This window comes from Apis florea, unplaced genomic scaffold, assembly GCF_048593485.1.
Source record: "Apis florea isolate Af1SG1 unplaced genomic scaffold, ASM4859348v1 contig_2350_pilon, whole genome shotgun sequence".
NCBI lineage: Eukaryota > Metazoa > Arthropoda > Insecta > Hymenoptera > Apidae > Apis > Apis florea.
The window spans coordinates 2,480,198-2,495,000 of NW_028256565.1; the positions used below are offsets into that span (position 1 = coordinate 2,480,198).

The 14,803-nt window shown below is 34.0% G+C and overlaps 1 protein-coding gene and 1 long non-coding RNA gene across 17 annotated transcripts in view; one reads left to right on the plus strand and one right to left on the minus strand.

Annotated features, from left to right (window-relative positions):
* Positions 1 to 12: 12 nt before the first annotated feature.
* Positions 13 to 446, minus strand: LOC147658102 (uncharacterized). Its single transcript, XR_015291228.1, has 2 exons — positions 308 to 446; positions 13 to 202 (listed from the first exon to the last, which is right to left on the minus strand). It is a non-coding gene; the product is annotated as an uncharacterized LOC147658102 (long non-coding RNA).
* The window catches only part of Snap25 (Synaptosomal-associated protein 25kDa), a 25,895-nt gene continuing 11,227 nt past the window's right edge, over positions 136 to 14,803 (plus strand). For 3 of the 16 annotated variants that reach the window (XM_086905097.1, XM_086905090.1, XM_086905094.1), the window contains exons 1-4: positions 136 to 276; positions 5,462 to 5,652; positions 5,873 to 5,914; positions 12,693 to 12,741. In XM_086905097.1, the coding sequence (XP_086761223.1) occupies positions 5,648 to 5,652; positions 5,873 to 5,914; positions 12,693 to 12,741 (96 nt within the window). In that variant the 5' untranslated portion in view covers positions 136 to 276; positions 5,462 to 5,647. Of the gene's footprint in view, positions 277 to 1,497; positions 1,746 to 4,904; positions 5,156 to 5,461; positions 5,653 to 5,872; positions 5,915 to 12,692; positions 12,742 to 14,803 lie in introns of those variants that run through there. The other 13 variants (XM_086905096.1, XM_086905088.1, XM_086905093.1 and 10 more) reach the window with 7 other exon arrangements.

A 14,803-nucleotide genomic window follows, 5' to 3' on the forward strand; every position in this document is an offset into this window, starting at 1 on the left:
AAAAAATTTTAATTGTATTTTTATTAATTTTTTTATTATATATATTTTATAAATTTTTTATAATAATATTGCTCATGTATTTCTACATTCAAATTTTCGCGCCATTTTTAAAATTGATGTTAACCATTTTCAAGTTCCGGTTGTCAAAAAAGCAGCAGCTGTTTCACTGTATCGATGTGATCATCAGTAATAACTGCAGTGTCTTAAAAAGTTAATATTTAAACGAATTACGCAATAGTTTTCTTGTGATTTATAAGAATTCATTGATTATCTTTGGTAAGCGAATACAATATTTATTATAACTTACTTCAAATGAAAGTTGTATAGATAGAAATTAACAAAGTTCTTCACCACATTGCAGTGAAGTTGTATCGATTTTCTACTTTATTCTAGCTATCATTTGACTCACATCAAAGTACATATATGTTACTAACTTTAATGAATTTAGAATTTTTAACGAATTTTATTTTTTCTTTCTTTTGTTTTGTTATTTTATTTTATAAATTTAATATAGCTATTAATATAGCATATTAAATAGATTAAATTTTTTTCTGTACAAATTATTGTACCTTTGAAAGTTAAATAATTAATTCAATTTAATATACATTACATTTTTTATTCTAAAAATATTTATTATAACAATACATATATATATAATTTAATATTTTATTTATTATAATAGTTATTTTTTAATTTTTTTAAGTTTAAGATTCTTAGTTTAGTTAATTTTAATTAAATTTAATTTAATTTTGGTTATTTGTTAATTTACTTTTCAATTCTTTTTAAACGAACATATATGAAAAATAAATAAAATAATTTCAAATATTAAATATTTTAAAAATAGTTGTTTTCTTGAAAAAATATATCTTAGTAACTAATTTTAATGATATTTTGAAATTATAAGATAATTATTAGAATTATTAGAATTTATTAATATAGATAATATAAATAATATATTATTATCTTAAATTAACATTATTACATAAAATGATTCCAGTTTTCATATTTATTTATTGTATGCATATATATATATTTTTCATTATATATTTTGTTTGTTTATATGTTTTGTTTTTTTTCATTTTTAAATAAATTAAATTATAGATAAGACATAAAATTCATTATTTAACACTTTTGATATGTATCATAATTTGAAAATTATCTTCTTTATATTATTATATTGTATTGTAATATTGTATTTGAAAATCGGCATAATGGATCAGTGGATCTTTAATTATGAATATTATTTTTACATTGTAATAGTTGAATAATTATTTTGGATTAATATTCATTGTATATATAAAATTATTCATTATATTTATATAATTAATCATTAGAAAAATTAAATTTTATATTATATATAATTTTTACATTGTAAAATTTATAATTAAAAAAAATGTTTTAATATAAAATACAAATTCCGCGCCTTGAGTTTGCAGTTTTGTAATCTGCTCTTTCTATTGGTGCTTTTCTTTACCGACGACATTTTACCCCCACTATGAATCGAATGCTGTTCTGAAACTCTGCGACTGCTCGTTGCTCAGTAGCTGAGTACTAATCTTCTAGTCGGAGAGAACATAGCTTCGTGAATTTTGCTTACGATTTTACCGGTTTTTTTACACTTTTAGATAAAAAGTGTTAGTGATAATTCTGAAATTTTTTATTTACAATTCTTCACGAACAAGCTGATTATAGAATTCACTAGCAGCGGAAACACCCATCGAAGACAACTTTATTGACGAGTTACGGTTAGTAATAATAGCTAGACCGGTGATACTGCATAGTTTTCTTTTTTTATACTCTATATTACCACGATATTTTAAGAACTTTTTAATATTTCGATTAATTGATATTTTTATTTAGATAATGTTTGAATTTTGTGACAATTGTGTTCAAATTATTAATTTTCTTTTCATGACATTAATATAAAGAATATGATATGAATTGCAATTATCAATTCATATTTACTATGTATATTTATTCAGAGTATTATAAATACTTTTGACTTTCATATGCAAGGAGAAAATAAGAAGCCAAAGAATCATTAAAGATTTATTTGATATTAAATTGATTTTATTGTAAATTTATTAACTTTCAAATTAGATATTTAATATTTAATGCATGTAGTACAAAAGATATATATGTTCATGTTATATTTTTTTCAAAAAATCTAACAATGATTGATATATTTGATATGACGACATAAAAATTATTTTACGAAATATTTTACTTATTTAATTGCAATCTTTATATTTATTCCAAAGTGTGGAAAACATCGCGTTAACGTTACCGTCTTGAACTACTTATTTTATTTATTGATTTCTTAATGTCATACGTATGCGCGGTCTATTTAATACATATATGAAATTTTGCAAATACATATTTTCTATTTGTTAAGCTGATAATAAAATTAAATAGTTTATATCACTAAAAATGATAAGCATTTTGAAAGAATAATTTTTGAAACTTTTTTTACCGGCGTTAACAGCTGAGCGTCATTGATGAAAAACATCCGAGTATATGTATATATGATAAGAGGGCGCTGGCGCGCGCATGCACACATACGCATGAATGTATGTGCGAGAAGGACAAGGGAGCATGTATGACGTCAGAAATATTAGTATTTTATTTTTAATCTTCAATCTAAGATAGAATACATAATGTAATGATGCATTTATGAATCATAAAATGCGAAAATATTCAATTTCTTTCCTCTTCTATGATTATTATTTTATTTATGATTATTATTGTTGTTTAACTTTTAAATAAAATTAATAATTTTATTGCATATAAATTACACAAATATAAATTGAATTTTATATACTATACTATATATAAAATATTGTAATATAATATATTAAATGTCGAAGAAAAAATTAACAGTCATTCAACAGCATAATTGAACTTTAACATTAAAGATTTGAGAACATTTACATCAAATTCATACATTGTATATTTTAAATAAAATTTTTTTTTCAATTTATTATTGTTAATTAACTTATTCATTTTTTCGTAAGCATTAATTGCTTGGTATGACTCTACAATATTCGTTTACATAATTAAAACATTAATTATGATTTACATTTGAGGAACATCAAATCTCAAATTCAACCACTATTCTAAATAGGAAGATGTGCGTCAAAACATGCATCGAAACATTCAAACAATGCGTAGTTTGTATATATTCATGTACCTGTATGCATGCAAATTGAAGTATACATCGTGATATGACCGCATTATTTTGCCGGCAGCCGGCACGGCACATTGGGCTGCGCGATCGACATTTCCTTCAAAGTGTATCTACACATATATCTATCTTTCCACGTGATCACGATATCGTCTTTGTCATTTCACACAATGTCAGTCTTGATATGTATTTTTTGCTATTGAAAATAGTAAATGCTTTCGTATTGGATATTCTATCAAGGAATCTAGAATTACGACATAAGTTGCAACGAATTATAATTTCATCATAAAATTTACGCTATTATTTCGATCATCAATATTTTAATCGTTCAATATGTGATTTAAACTTGTGTAAAATCTATTAGAAAGTTAAACAGCAAATATTTGGATAAATATGAGTTAAAAAAACAATGCATCGTATATATAAATCGACTAATAAATTTATAATTAATACGAAGCTTTTTAATCAAGAATCTGATTCACGTTTCGTTATACGAATCAATACTATAAAAAAGTCTGTTTCGCAACAACGTTCAAAAGTATCGTTGATATTGATGCGTTCGAATGCACGAATGTTTGAATGTTCGAGAAACATTTTTTTAGAAGTCTCGTATTGATTTCTAAACACGATTTCTTCCGAATACTCTTCATTTTTTTCTCTTATCGAACACCAATATCTGTTTGTTTGCGATTTGAGAGGGTATACAAGCGGTATCCTCCAGGTCTGTAGTCGCCCGTGATCTTGGCGAGGTGCACCGTGACCAGGAGAAACGACGCGATACCTTTCGCCCTGGAAACGAGCCAACTTCGTCTCGAGGGCAAGGACAAACTCAGTCAATTGATCACGCCATAATTTGTGCGAAACGTTTATAGAACTTGGTTTAATTTTAACACACGTTTTTATTATCTTTTTACGAATGAACTAGTTTTCCTGAAGGATCGTGGTGCATGTCTCAGATCTTTCTCTCGCTTCATAGCGGATATCTATGCTTCTCTGTTCATTACAGTTCATTTGTCAGCAATTAAATTTACAAGTGCCAATTACTAGGCTCTCACGCTGTGTTTTAATGCATTAACAAGGTGCACTTTGAACTGTTCACGAATCATCTTCTTGAATCTTTTTCAAGAGATAAGACCAATATGATGCAATGAAATAAATTCGATGCAATCATTTTCGAATAATAGATCAATTATAAATATAATCTTACGTGTGGAAAACTATTTGAATTCTAATCGAACATCAAGAAAAATAATAAAAAGGGAACAGATAAATGTATCGAAATCGATATTGCATCCGATCGCTGCAACTTTTGACAAAAGTTCAATATCGTTCGCACGATGAAAATCTTTCCATCGGCCGCTGAAACTTCTGCTTAGGATAGCACGGAAATCCCCCGGGAGATTGTCGAAAGCATGATACAAAAAAAAAAAAAAGTTATTTATAGAAACGCATCAAGGCGGATGCGTTGGTGTGTAACCTTTTCAACGGTGTTTCTCAACCTACATACGTTGCAAGAGATCCCAGCTGATCGGTTCTGGTGCTGTGAGGATTGAAAAAGTGGTGGGTGGTCCGTTGAGGCGGTAGGTGTGCGCGGAAGGGGTCGGTTATAGGAGGGTTGGAAATACAGGAAGCACGGTGAGAAAGAGAGAGGAGAAGGCGCGGTCATGTGCGTCTGCGCGCGATTCGGTCGGTGGGTCGGTCGGTCGGTCGGTCGGTCGGTCGTTGGGTATTGATTTTCGCAGGAGCACCAGCATACACGTAACTCTACCACGTAAACGCGTATACATGCATCCACGACGACTGACTGGCTGGCAGCTTTTGCCAAATATCTGCGTAAAATTTCGCAATCGCAGATTCTCGACACGCTAAATCGACTCATTCCTGTGTTACGCCTTCGAGAGAATAGCTAGCTCTCTCATTGATCAAGTACAGACTTTTTATTAGCGTTCCCTGTGCATCTCGTTTTTAAAAGTACGTCATACGCGATTGCCGTTTATTCTATATTTTTTCTCTATTTTTCTCGAGAATTTTAATGCGTATGTACATTTGCTGGGTATTTGGTTTTCTCGGTCCAGCATGTACGCTAAATGAAACGTAAATGAATAATAATGAAAAAAACTTCGATAGAAACTGTTTTAAATTTCGTCTTATGCCTTGTTATTTAGATTCGTTTAAGATAATGAATAAACTGGATATAAATTAGATGGATGATTCTAATGATTTAGAATCTACGAACAAAACAAGTTGTAATTTATCTTTTATCCTTTAATGTTGCAGAACAATCGAGTCTCCATAAAAGGAGCTGCGCGAGCTGCAGAGCGAACGAAGAAGGGCGATCGTAGAAGAAAGCTAATCGTCAGGCACTCAACAAGATGCCTGCTCCAACATCAGCACCGGGTACGGTGGAGGGCCCACCTCGCACTGAATTGCAGGAATTACAACTAAAGGCCGATCAAACTACAGATGAGGTATGTCTATTAATATTCATTTTGATAGAATTTTGCGATAATTTTTTAATAACGTCTTATTTAATTTGTAACGCATATTATAGCGATTATTATTTTATAAATATTTCGAATTTCTTCGTTTATGCGTGGAAAAACTCGTATAATTTGAATATTAAAATTTTTTTTTGATATTTTAGTATTGCGACGCGTTGCTTAATCCACGTGACTTGTTCTGTTTCAGTCCCTGGAAAGTACAAGGCGTATGCTGGCATTATGCGAGGAGGTGAGTTCATCTCATCCCTATGAAACTATTCTCTTCTATTTACGCATTAACCTTCATCCTCGATCATCCTCGGTACTAATCCTCGATCCTCGTTACTATAGCGATTTATTCCCGGAGTTCTTACTCCCAGATTTTGTCTCGTAAAATATTATAGAAATTTAATATCGCTGGTAAAATCGTTGCGTGTTGCATCACGGCAAAGATGGGCGTCATAGTCAATCCTCGTTGAAGAAACAAAGTAAAAAAAAAAAAAAAAAAAGGAACAAAGTCATGCAAAAAAAAAAGAGATATAATGACATAAAAAAATGGAACGCTGGAGAGAGACGGGCATAATACTATTTCAGTCAAATTAGAAAACTTTGATATTGTGTACATGTATATCTAAGTATATGTATACCTGTACGAGAGAAAATGAAGTGGCGTTTTATGCAAATTACAATAGAATGAACACAACGCGAAGATATTTCAACGAAGATATGATGAAAATAATCAGATTTATGTGGCGTTATGCAATCATGAAATAGTATTTGACCCAGCTCTGGCTCCCAGAAATATTCTTCGTTCCTATGATACTTGTTACTATGTATATTTTGAACAATATACAGTCAACGGAAGTAAATGATAGCCATATCCATCGGGGTATTATGGCTTTGTTTGACGCGAATTTTTTTGTGATGAAAACAAAAAAAAAAAAAAAAAAGAGACATTTTCCTCTTAAAGAAAAAGGGGAGAAAACAGTATCGCACGGGTGCCAAGCAATATCTATATGTTTTATATATTTATATGTGAATATACTCGGAAGAATTGTAAGACGACGCATCGACGCGGTTCGAGACGGTAATCCGCAGCACGAATGCACGCGATAACAGTAATGTTACATCACTGCGTTTATTTCGTGTTAATTTCGTCTAAAATTAACTATTTCATCACATGGGAAATATGTCTTTTTGAAGAATCACGAGTGAAAACAAAAATTATCAAAGTGATACATACATACATATTTATATATTGTTCTAAATGAAACGCGTGCGTTCGTGTGCGTGTTTTCGTGTACTCTTGTCTACGTTCTTCAGCTCCGCATTTTTCTTCCCATGCATAATTATTATTCGTTGTCTATGCTCGTATCTTGGATATCTATTCTCGATATATGTACGTCTCTAAGTGTGTGCGAAACTATTACTGTGTATATCCGATGTCTTCATTCTTTTCCTGTTTAACTTGTTACTAATTGTCGAAGGAGCAAACGCAATCTATATCTATATATAAGTAAATTAATTTGTCTTTTTTTTTGTCCTTAATCTGTAAATCCATTTTGTACTTTTAAAATACAAATAAATAAATGTTTTTTTTTTTATTTTTTTTACAATCCATATCCGCTTTAGATTCATATCAAATATTTCTCTACATCACGCAGAATTTAAATTTAAATTCAATACAAATTTGCCCGAGTGATCGTTTAAAGTAATTAGAATGCAATGAAGATTAAAAGGTAAAAGATTGCGTCGCTCCATTCCAATTTCTTTTGCTACTTATCTGTGGCTGCACTAATTAGCACGTGTCGCATTTCGAGCACTGGAGACTTCAACAACTATTTAGTGTACGTACATACTTCACACGCGGGATATCATTGAAAGAAACCTGCCCATATCTAAATATACGTATATACAGGGTGTCTCAAAATTGATGACACAAGCAAACAAAAGTTAATTCATATAACAAATCTTTTAATCCGGCTTGTGTCGTCCATTCTGGAACATCTTGCGTATATCATATATTTATATATGAATATGTACGAAATTGCTGTCAAATCGATATTGGTCGAGTTATTCGAAGCTTGGAAAGGATTCGAATGTACGAACCTGAACAGCGGGGGCAGTCGCAAGTACGTTACGAAAATAATTAGGGAAAACGAAAAAAAAAAAAAAAAAAAAAAAAAACAGAAATAGTACTCTTAATGCTGCCAGTGGTGGAGGATATCTTTTTTCAGCAATGGTGAATTCCAGCACGTGTGCATTGGGTCTTTTGGAAAGGACGCTATGGAAAACAGAAAACGCTTTTGACACGATACGAGATTTAGAAGGAATGAAGGAACGTCGATGAATGTGCGGTACTATTTAAACAATTTCCATCGTACCGTGTACATTACGTATACGTAGAGATGGCGTGCTTCAATCTTTTTATACGTTGCGTAGAACATTTTTAATGATCACGATCATAGCGATTAAGATAGAGGGTAAATAGGACTTTTTCTTTTTTTTTTGCGTTTTCTTCTCTCGTTATCTCCATTTCTCTTTTCTCTAGATTTATTCTTCCTATAGATTCCTTTCCCTAGTTTTTTTTTTTTCTTTTCTTTTCTTTTCAATTCTTCTCGATCTATCCAACTTTTTGATCTATTTTTAAAGCCTTTGCGACAAATATGGCGAACAAATTTCTTCAAATACTGGCAATGATGGTTAATATCATTGTGAAACGGTCGAGAAGAATCCGTTCGTTTAATGTTCGGAATACGAACTTATCGAAAAAATATAACAATCCTTTTGTATGTACGTGCACAATCCTCTTTCAGTTGCTTCCGTCTTCTTCTTCCACTTCCTCTTTTCTGTTTCTCTTTATCTGTACTTCCATGCATTCTATGTGCATTTTTCTTTCCTATTATGAATCACGTTTTAGAAATATCGATTCGATGATCGGTAAAACTTGCGTGAGTAAATTCTTCCCATTTTGTCACGGATATGATCTTTCATTGAAATTTCAATTGAAAAATATTATAATATTCTTTTATTTTATACGGAATAAAATCGATTTGTAATTAAATATCGAGAAGAAATATTAAAAAAAATATATATATATATGCCGATCGTTGAATCGAGAAGAAAAGGCTCATCCCAACTGGGAGCGTGAAAATCTCTAGGAAACGCCTATGATTCTCCTCCAATAGTTTCTCAACCAATTGTCTATTAGAGGCTGATCAAGACAGGTAAATAACAGTATAACGACAGCTCTGATCTCGACAATGAAAAAAAAAAAAAAAAAAAAAAAAAAAAAGGAAGAAGAATCTCGATTTTTTGGAAGTGTTAATCGAGAAAAGAGCGCCGCGTATACCGGCAACCTCTGTCGCTGCTACCAGTGTAATCCGTGTTGCTGGCTGAACCGGGCATTTATCGATATTGTCCGTGTTGCTGGCTGTGTATGTATGTGTTCTCACGTGTGTGCGGTGTGTGCCCACGTGTGTGTTTGCTTGCTTAAAAATTCGACAAACTAATACACTCGCTTGCTCGATCGCCCGCCTGCCTGCTATCGCAAACTTCCTGAAAGTTTACACCGTAATATCGGCGACTAGTCACTGGTGTCCAGTGGTGGTCTCTCGGATCGTCAATCATTTCCGTAACCAAAATATATATTTCGAATATATTTCAGTCGATTAATTGCAAGATCGATTGCAAGAGATTTTTCGTATTTGTATCACTGGTGTACCTTTTACCTTCCGGAAGAACTTTATTGCCTATTCGCTTGCAAAGTTTACGAAGCGTAAAATTTTTAAGGGGGCGACACACGATAACGTCGTCGTGTAATAACATCCAGATTTGTCACATTCTGGAATATATGGATCGTTAGATATTTTTCTCTTCTCATGATATCGCACGTCTTCGCGAACTTTGCCGCTTATCTGCCTTGGCTGTTTGGCTGCCTGTGTGTGTTTGCCTGTCCTCCGCGAGAACACTCTTCATTTTCTCTTTCTCTCTCTCTCTCTTTCTCTCTCTTTCTCTATTACTATATCTCTCTTTCTCTTTCGATGCATCGTGCTGTCACTTTTCTGGCTCTCCGTATCATTCTATCGATACTCCGTTGCGCACAAACCACGTTCACTCACCACCCACTCACAGAAACACGGCTCGCATACGAGGGATTCGCAGGCGAAGAGAGAGGTGGCTGGTTCGTGATCGAGAATTACCATCGATCGGGGTCGACTTTTGATCGATTCCAGGGACACAAGCTACGTCGCTGTTCGTTCAGAGTCACCGAACCCATGTGAATTTATCACGCTATCACCTTCTCGTTTCTTCTCGTTTCTTTCCTTCCTTCTTTCTTTCTTTCGTTTCGTTTGCTTTCAATCGTGGATTCAAGTTAGCTATTCCAGTCGATCGCTCTCGTCTTGTCTGCCAAGAAGATGTCGTTCACTTGTCCATGCATCATCCACCGCCGTCGCCGCTACCACCAACCACCACCAACCACCACCGCCACCACCATCACCACCACGAACCACCGCCACTACCACCACACCGTCATACCGACCGATCGAACTCCCCTCACTCGTTACTCTTTCTTTATTATGCACCTGAATATTCGCCAAGAGTATTTACCCGAGAGAAGAGTGGAACAAGGAATAAAAAACATTAGAGATAGAAAGATAAATGAACATCCGGTAAATACTCGGAACCACATATTATAACTTTAAAATTCAACGGCTCGCTCTATCTCGTTTTGATTTCTTTCTCTTTTCTCTGAAAACTTCATGCACATTTCCTACGTGGATGAATGCGCACCGCTTCTCTTTCAAGCTGTACGAGGAAAGGAGCAAAGAACTTCTTTTGTTTCCGTTCTCGTGACCGACTAAATAAAAGCGTTCCAGAAAAGCTCGCCCGTAATTAGTTCCGCGGCCCTACGCGGTCAAACATTAATGGATGATAATTTTTACAGCACGATTCCCTTGCAGCCTCGAGTATCCGAGGTTTTCTTTTCTTTTCCTCTTTTCTCTCTCTCTTTTTTTTTTCTTTTTTTAAAATCTATTTCCTTTATCTTGCGCAATTCGTTTGAATCAGAGATCGTTTGTTGTTGGCTGGAGCGAGAAAAGCTAGTAGGGATGAACGCGCCGGGATTGTAGAGATCTCGAGCTTTCTAACCGAAAGTTCCGCTTAAAATTGTGCAAAGGAAAAGAAAAGATAAGTATCGTTTGTTAAAAACGATGATTACGGCAAGGTTTCTTCCCTCCCTTGTTGGTTTTATCCAGTCGAAAAGCTCGGCTCCTTTTCTTTGCTCTCTCTCTCTCTCTCTTTTTTCTCTTTCTCACCGTCTCTATCTCACTCATTTTTTTCTCTCTCATTTGATCATTCGCCGCTCTCTTCATGCTCTTCTTTTCGTTCCTTCTCCACTTCTCTGTGTGCGTGTGTTCTACTTTGCATTTATTTAAGTATCTTTCGTCCGTTTGAGTCCCGAGAAGTCTCTCGTCTTTCCAGAAAAACTGTTTCAGAAAAATCGGTATACACTTTTTTTTTTTTTTTTTTCTTATTCTTCCGTGATTTATTTACATGCTATGATTCGCATATCGTGGAAAAATTGTATCTCGTTCTCGCGACTCAAAATGTGATCGAAAAATCTTTCGTTTCTGTATTGCGCATTTTTATTTTAATTTACTTCTCCATGAAAAAAAAATCTATATATATATATATATATATATTGTGTATCGATCTGTATTCTGCGATACTTTTTTTTTTTTTTACATACACTATATATAATGTGAACTTCCTTTTCATTCTTGGATATTCAGTCTCCTCTAGACTCTTCGATTAATATCTTCTCTGTTACTCTATCTCTCTTTTTTTCTCTTTTTTTTCTCTATTTCTCTCTTTTTCTCTTTCTCTCAATCTCTCTTCTCCGCGAGGATCCTCTTTTCTTCCTTTCATTCACATGGGAGGAAGAAGAAGGGATGATTGACCGGCGACAGAAGAGAACGAGAGAATTCCTCCCAATGAAAAAAAAAAAAAAAAAAAAAGAGCGGTTCTTTTGACCCGTCACGCGTTAAAACAGAACAAAAAGAGTACGTACAAACACTAAAAAAGAAAATAATGCATTGAATAATAACAAATACAGAGAAAAGAATCAAAATCTGTGCGAGCCTTCACGCTTGTAACGAAATCTCGATTAGCCAGAAGGAAGATCTGAAAATAAATAAATAAATAAATAAGTAAATAAATAAATAAATAAAGTTTAATAGATAAACCTACAACAACGGCGACGACAGTTACAGAGCAACAGGAACAACAACAACTACAACAACAACAACATCGTCATGATCGATAACAACATCAAGAACAACAACAGCAACAACAAGCGACAAGCCTAATCTAGAGATCGAAAAAAAAAATATATTACTCATTCGAGCCAAGATCGATAAATAAATAATAACAATAACGTGTCTCTATATATCGTCAATCTGTACATATTCCATTACGTGTTCAATCTGCCCACCTATCTTTGCATTACAGGCGGTATAATATATGTGTTATATATATATATATATATATACACATATATTATTGCAATCGCCTATCGTTGTGAGCGCGTCAAAGGCTTGAACAATTCAGATAGAAATTAAAAAAAAAAAAAAAAAAAAAAAAGCGTCGATTTTAAACCCAACGAGAACAAAATATAAACAAAGAAAAAAAAAGAGAACAAAAACTATTAAATAACCGATTTTAATAACTCTTCTCCGTTAATATCGCGTAATAATACTAGCCTGATCCGGTCACGATATATCCAGCACCGTTTTGTGAAAAGATACCTTAACTTGCTTTGCCCAATTCTATCCACCGACTTCCGTTACACCCTCCGTTTCTACCTATCGTAATACTATATACTACTAATATACTACTAATATTACTATACTATATACTTACTACTAAAAAAAAAAAAAAAAAAGGAAAAAAAAAAAGAAAAGAAAAAAACAACTCTCTAACACTGGTGGTGGTTGTCTGTGTTGTGCTGCCTCTGTCTGTCGTAGAGCAAGGAGGCTGGCATCCGTACTCTGGTCGCACTCGATGACCAGGGAGGTGAGTGAATCGCTTTTTAGCCATATAAGTAAACAACAAGAAGGAAACCTCGGCTTTCTCTCACAGAATTACATTACAATTGAACTTGTGTCTCGTGCCACACCTAATCCAAGCACAAAGGAATTTTTTTTCCTCTCTTTCTCTTTCTTTCTCTCTCTTTCTCTCTCTCTCTCTCTCTCTCTCTCTCTCTCTCTCTCTCTCTCTCCTTTCAAGATCCTTCGATCGTTCCTCGTGGCGAAAATTCCACTTCTTGCACCGATGATCACGGGAAAAGAGGGGGGAGGATAATACCGCGTTTCTCCTTCGCAGACCTATTTCCCCACTTCTTCCTCTTCCGTCATCCCAAGTCGGTCGCGTTTCTATATCTTTGTTTTCCTCTTTTCTTCCGTATTTCATCTCTTTCTCTTCCCCTTCTTCTATCGTCCAACGTGCTCGAGAACTTTCGTTTCCCTGTACTTTTCCAACTTTGAAAAATCGATAGACACTTCGCCACGGTCGCTTATCTCGAGCACGCTCTCGCAACCTCCTGACCTTTTTTTCGCAGAGAGAGATTTGTTAACACGTCTCTACACGTATCTTCGCTCTTTCTCTCTTTCATTTCACCTCTCTTCGATTTCGAGGGGTAGTTTCTTCTTCTTCTTCTTCTTCTTCTTTGTTTTCTTTTTTTTTTTTTTTTTTTTTTTTTTGAATTTCATCCGTGTTTCTCATCGTTACGCACATCGTCGAAAGTAATATCCTCGTTATATATCGTATACGTCGGTACGGTTAAGTGTCGACTTTACGTGTTACGGTTCATCGGTTGATTACGGCCGAAGGGACCAAAGGCGAATTACGAGGCGTCGATCGATCGCGATATATAACCATCTTTCCTTTTTCAGTTTTTTGCCCTTTCTATTTTTTTCAACCGATCTGTTTATTCGTTACGGGTCGCAGGAAGGCATTCTTTTAATAGCGTATGTACCGTGAAGCGCGAAGAAACACTCTCGATCGTGTTTCGATCGATCATGCTTCACCTCGCCGCGGTTCTACGTCAAACCAGATATATCTCTCACCTGGTATATAGAGATTCTTGAGATTCGTTCGCAAGTTGAACTATCTCTTCGCTAAATAATTCGATCAACAAAAGTTTCTCGCGTTCGATCAACGGACGTTCTTTCTTTTGTTTTTCTTGTTTCTTTTTTTTTTTTCACCTTTTTTTTTTTATTGTTTCTATTTCTCTCTCTTTCTCCACCTACGTCGTATGTACACTGTCATGAAAACTTGTAGAATCATACACGCAACTCCCTGCTCGGTGAAGTTTCTTGCAACGAGAAGTAGCGGTAGATTTTTGCTTTTAACTATAAACGGGATAGAATACTTGTAGCGGAAGCATCGAACGAGACAATGCGAATTCGCGATTGACGATGAAAAGCGACAGCCAACTACCACTGTACAGTCGTACTACTATACAAAATACTGCTATTAGTACTTATTACTACCTACCGTTACTACGATTACTACTAGTTTTACACCATCAACACTATTAATACTGTCTAACATTATTTAACTTTTCTTTACAATCAGTCAAGTGCAAAAGTAGTGGAAAGTAGGCATCGACTCGTCAAAATTAAAGGATATTATGTGTTTTATAGTTTGTACAGTTGTGTTGGAATATAACTAGAATTTTTGACGATCAATTTCCTTAGACTTTTGCACGGGCAATTTACTTAGAAACGACACTGTCCACTAATTACTTACTAATACGACAATACTGACACTGATTATCACAAACATTAATTGCTGGTGCTGCTATTGCTGCTGCTGCTGTCAGTACACGAATATTCGATATCGGAGAACGCTGTTATAGAATCAAATCAATACAGAACATCATGCGCGGGATCAAGTTGACTCGTTTATATATTATTATATAACGTCCTGTTTTTTTTCTTCGTCCCTTTGTGTGTCTACGACTCTTCTCCTATTCGATCTTTTTCTTCGATCTTCTCTATTAACGATCTTTTTTTCTCGCGCTTCTTTTAATCTTTCTCTCTTTTAATTCTTCGTATTTTTTTTTCTTTACATT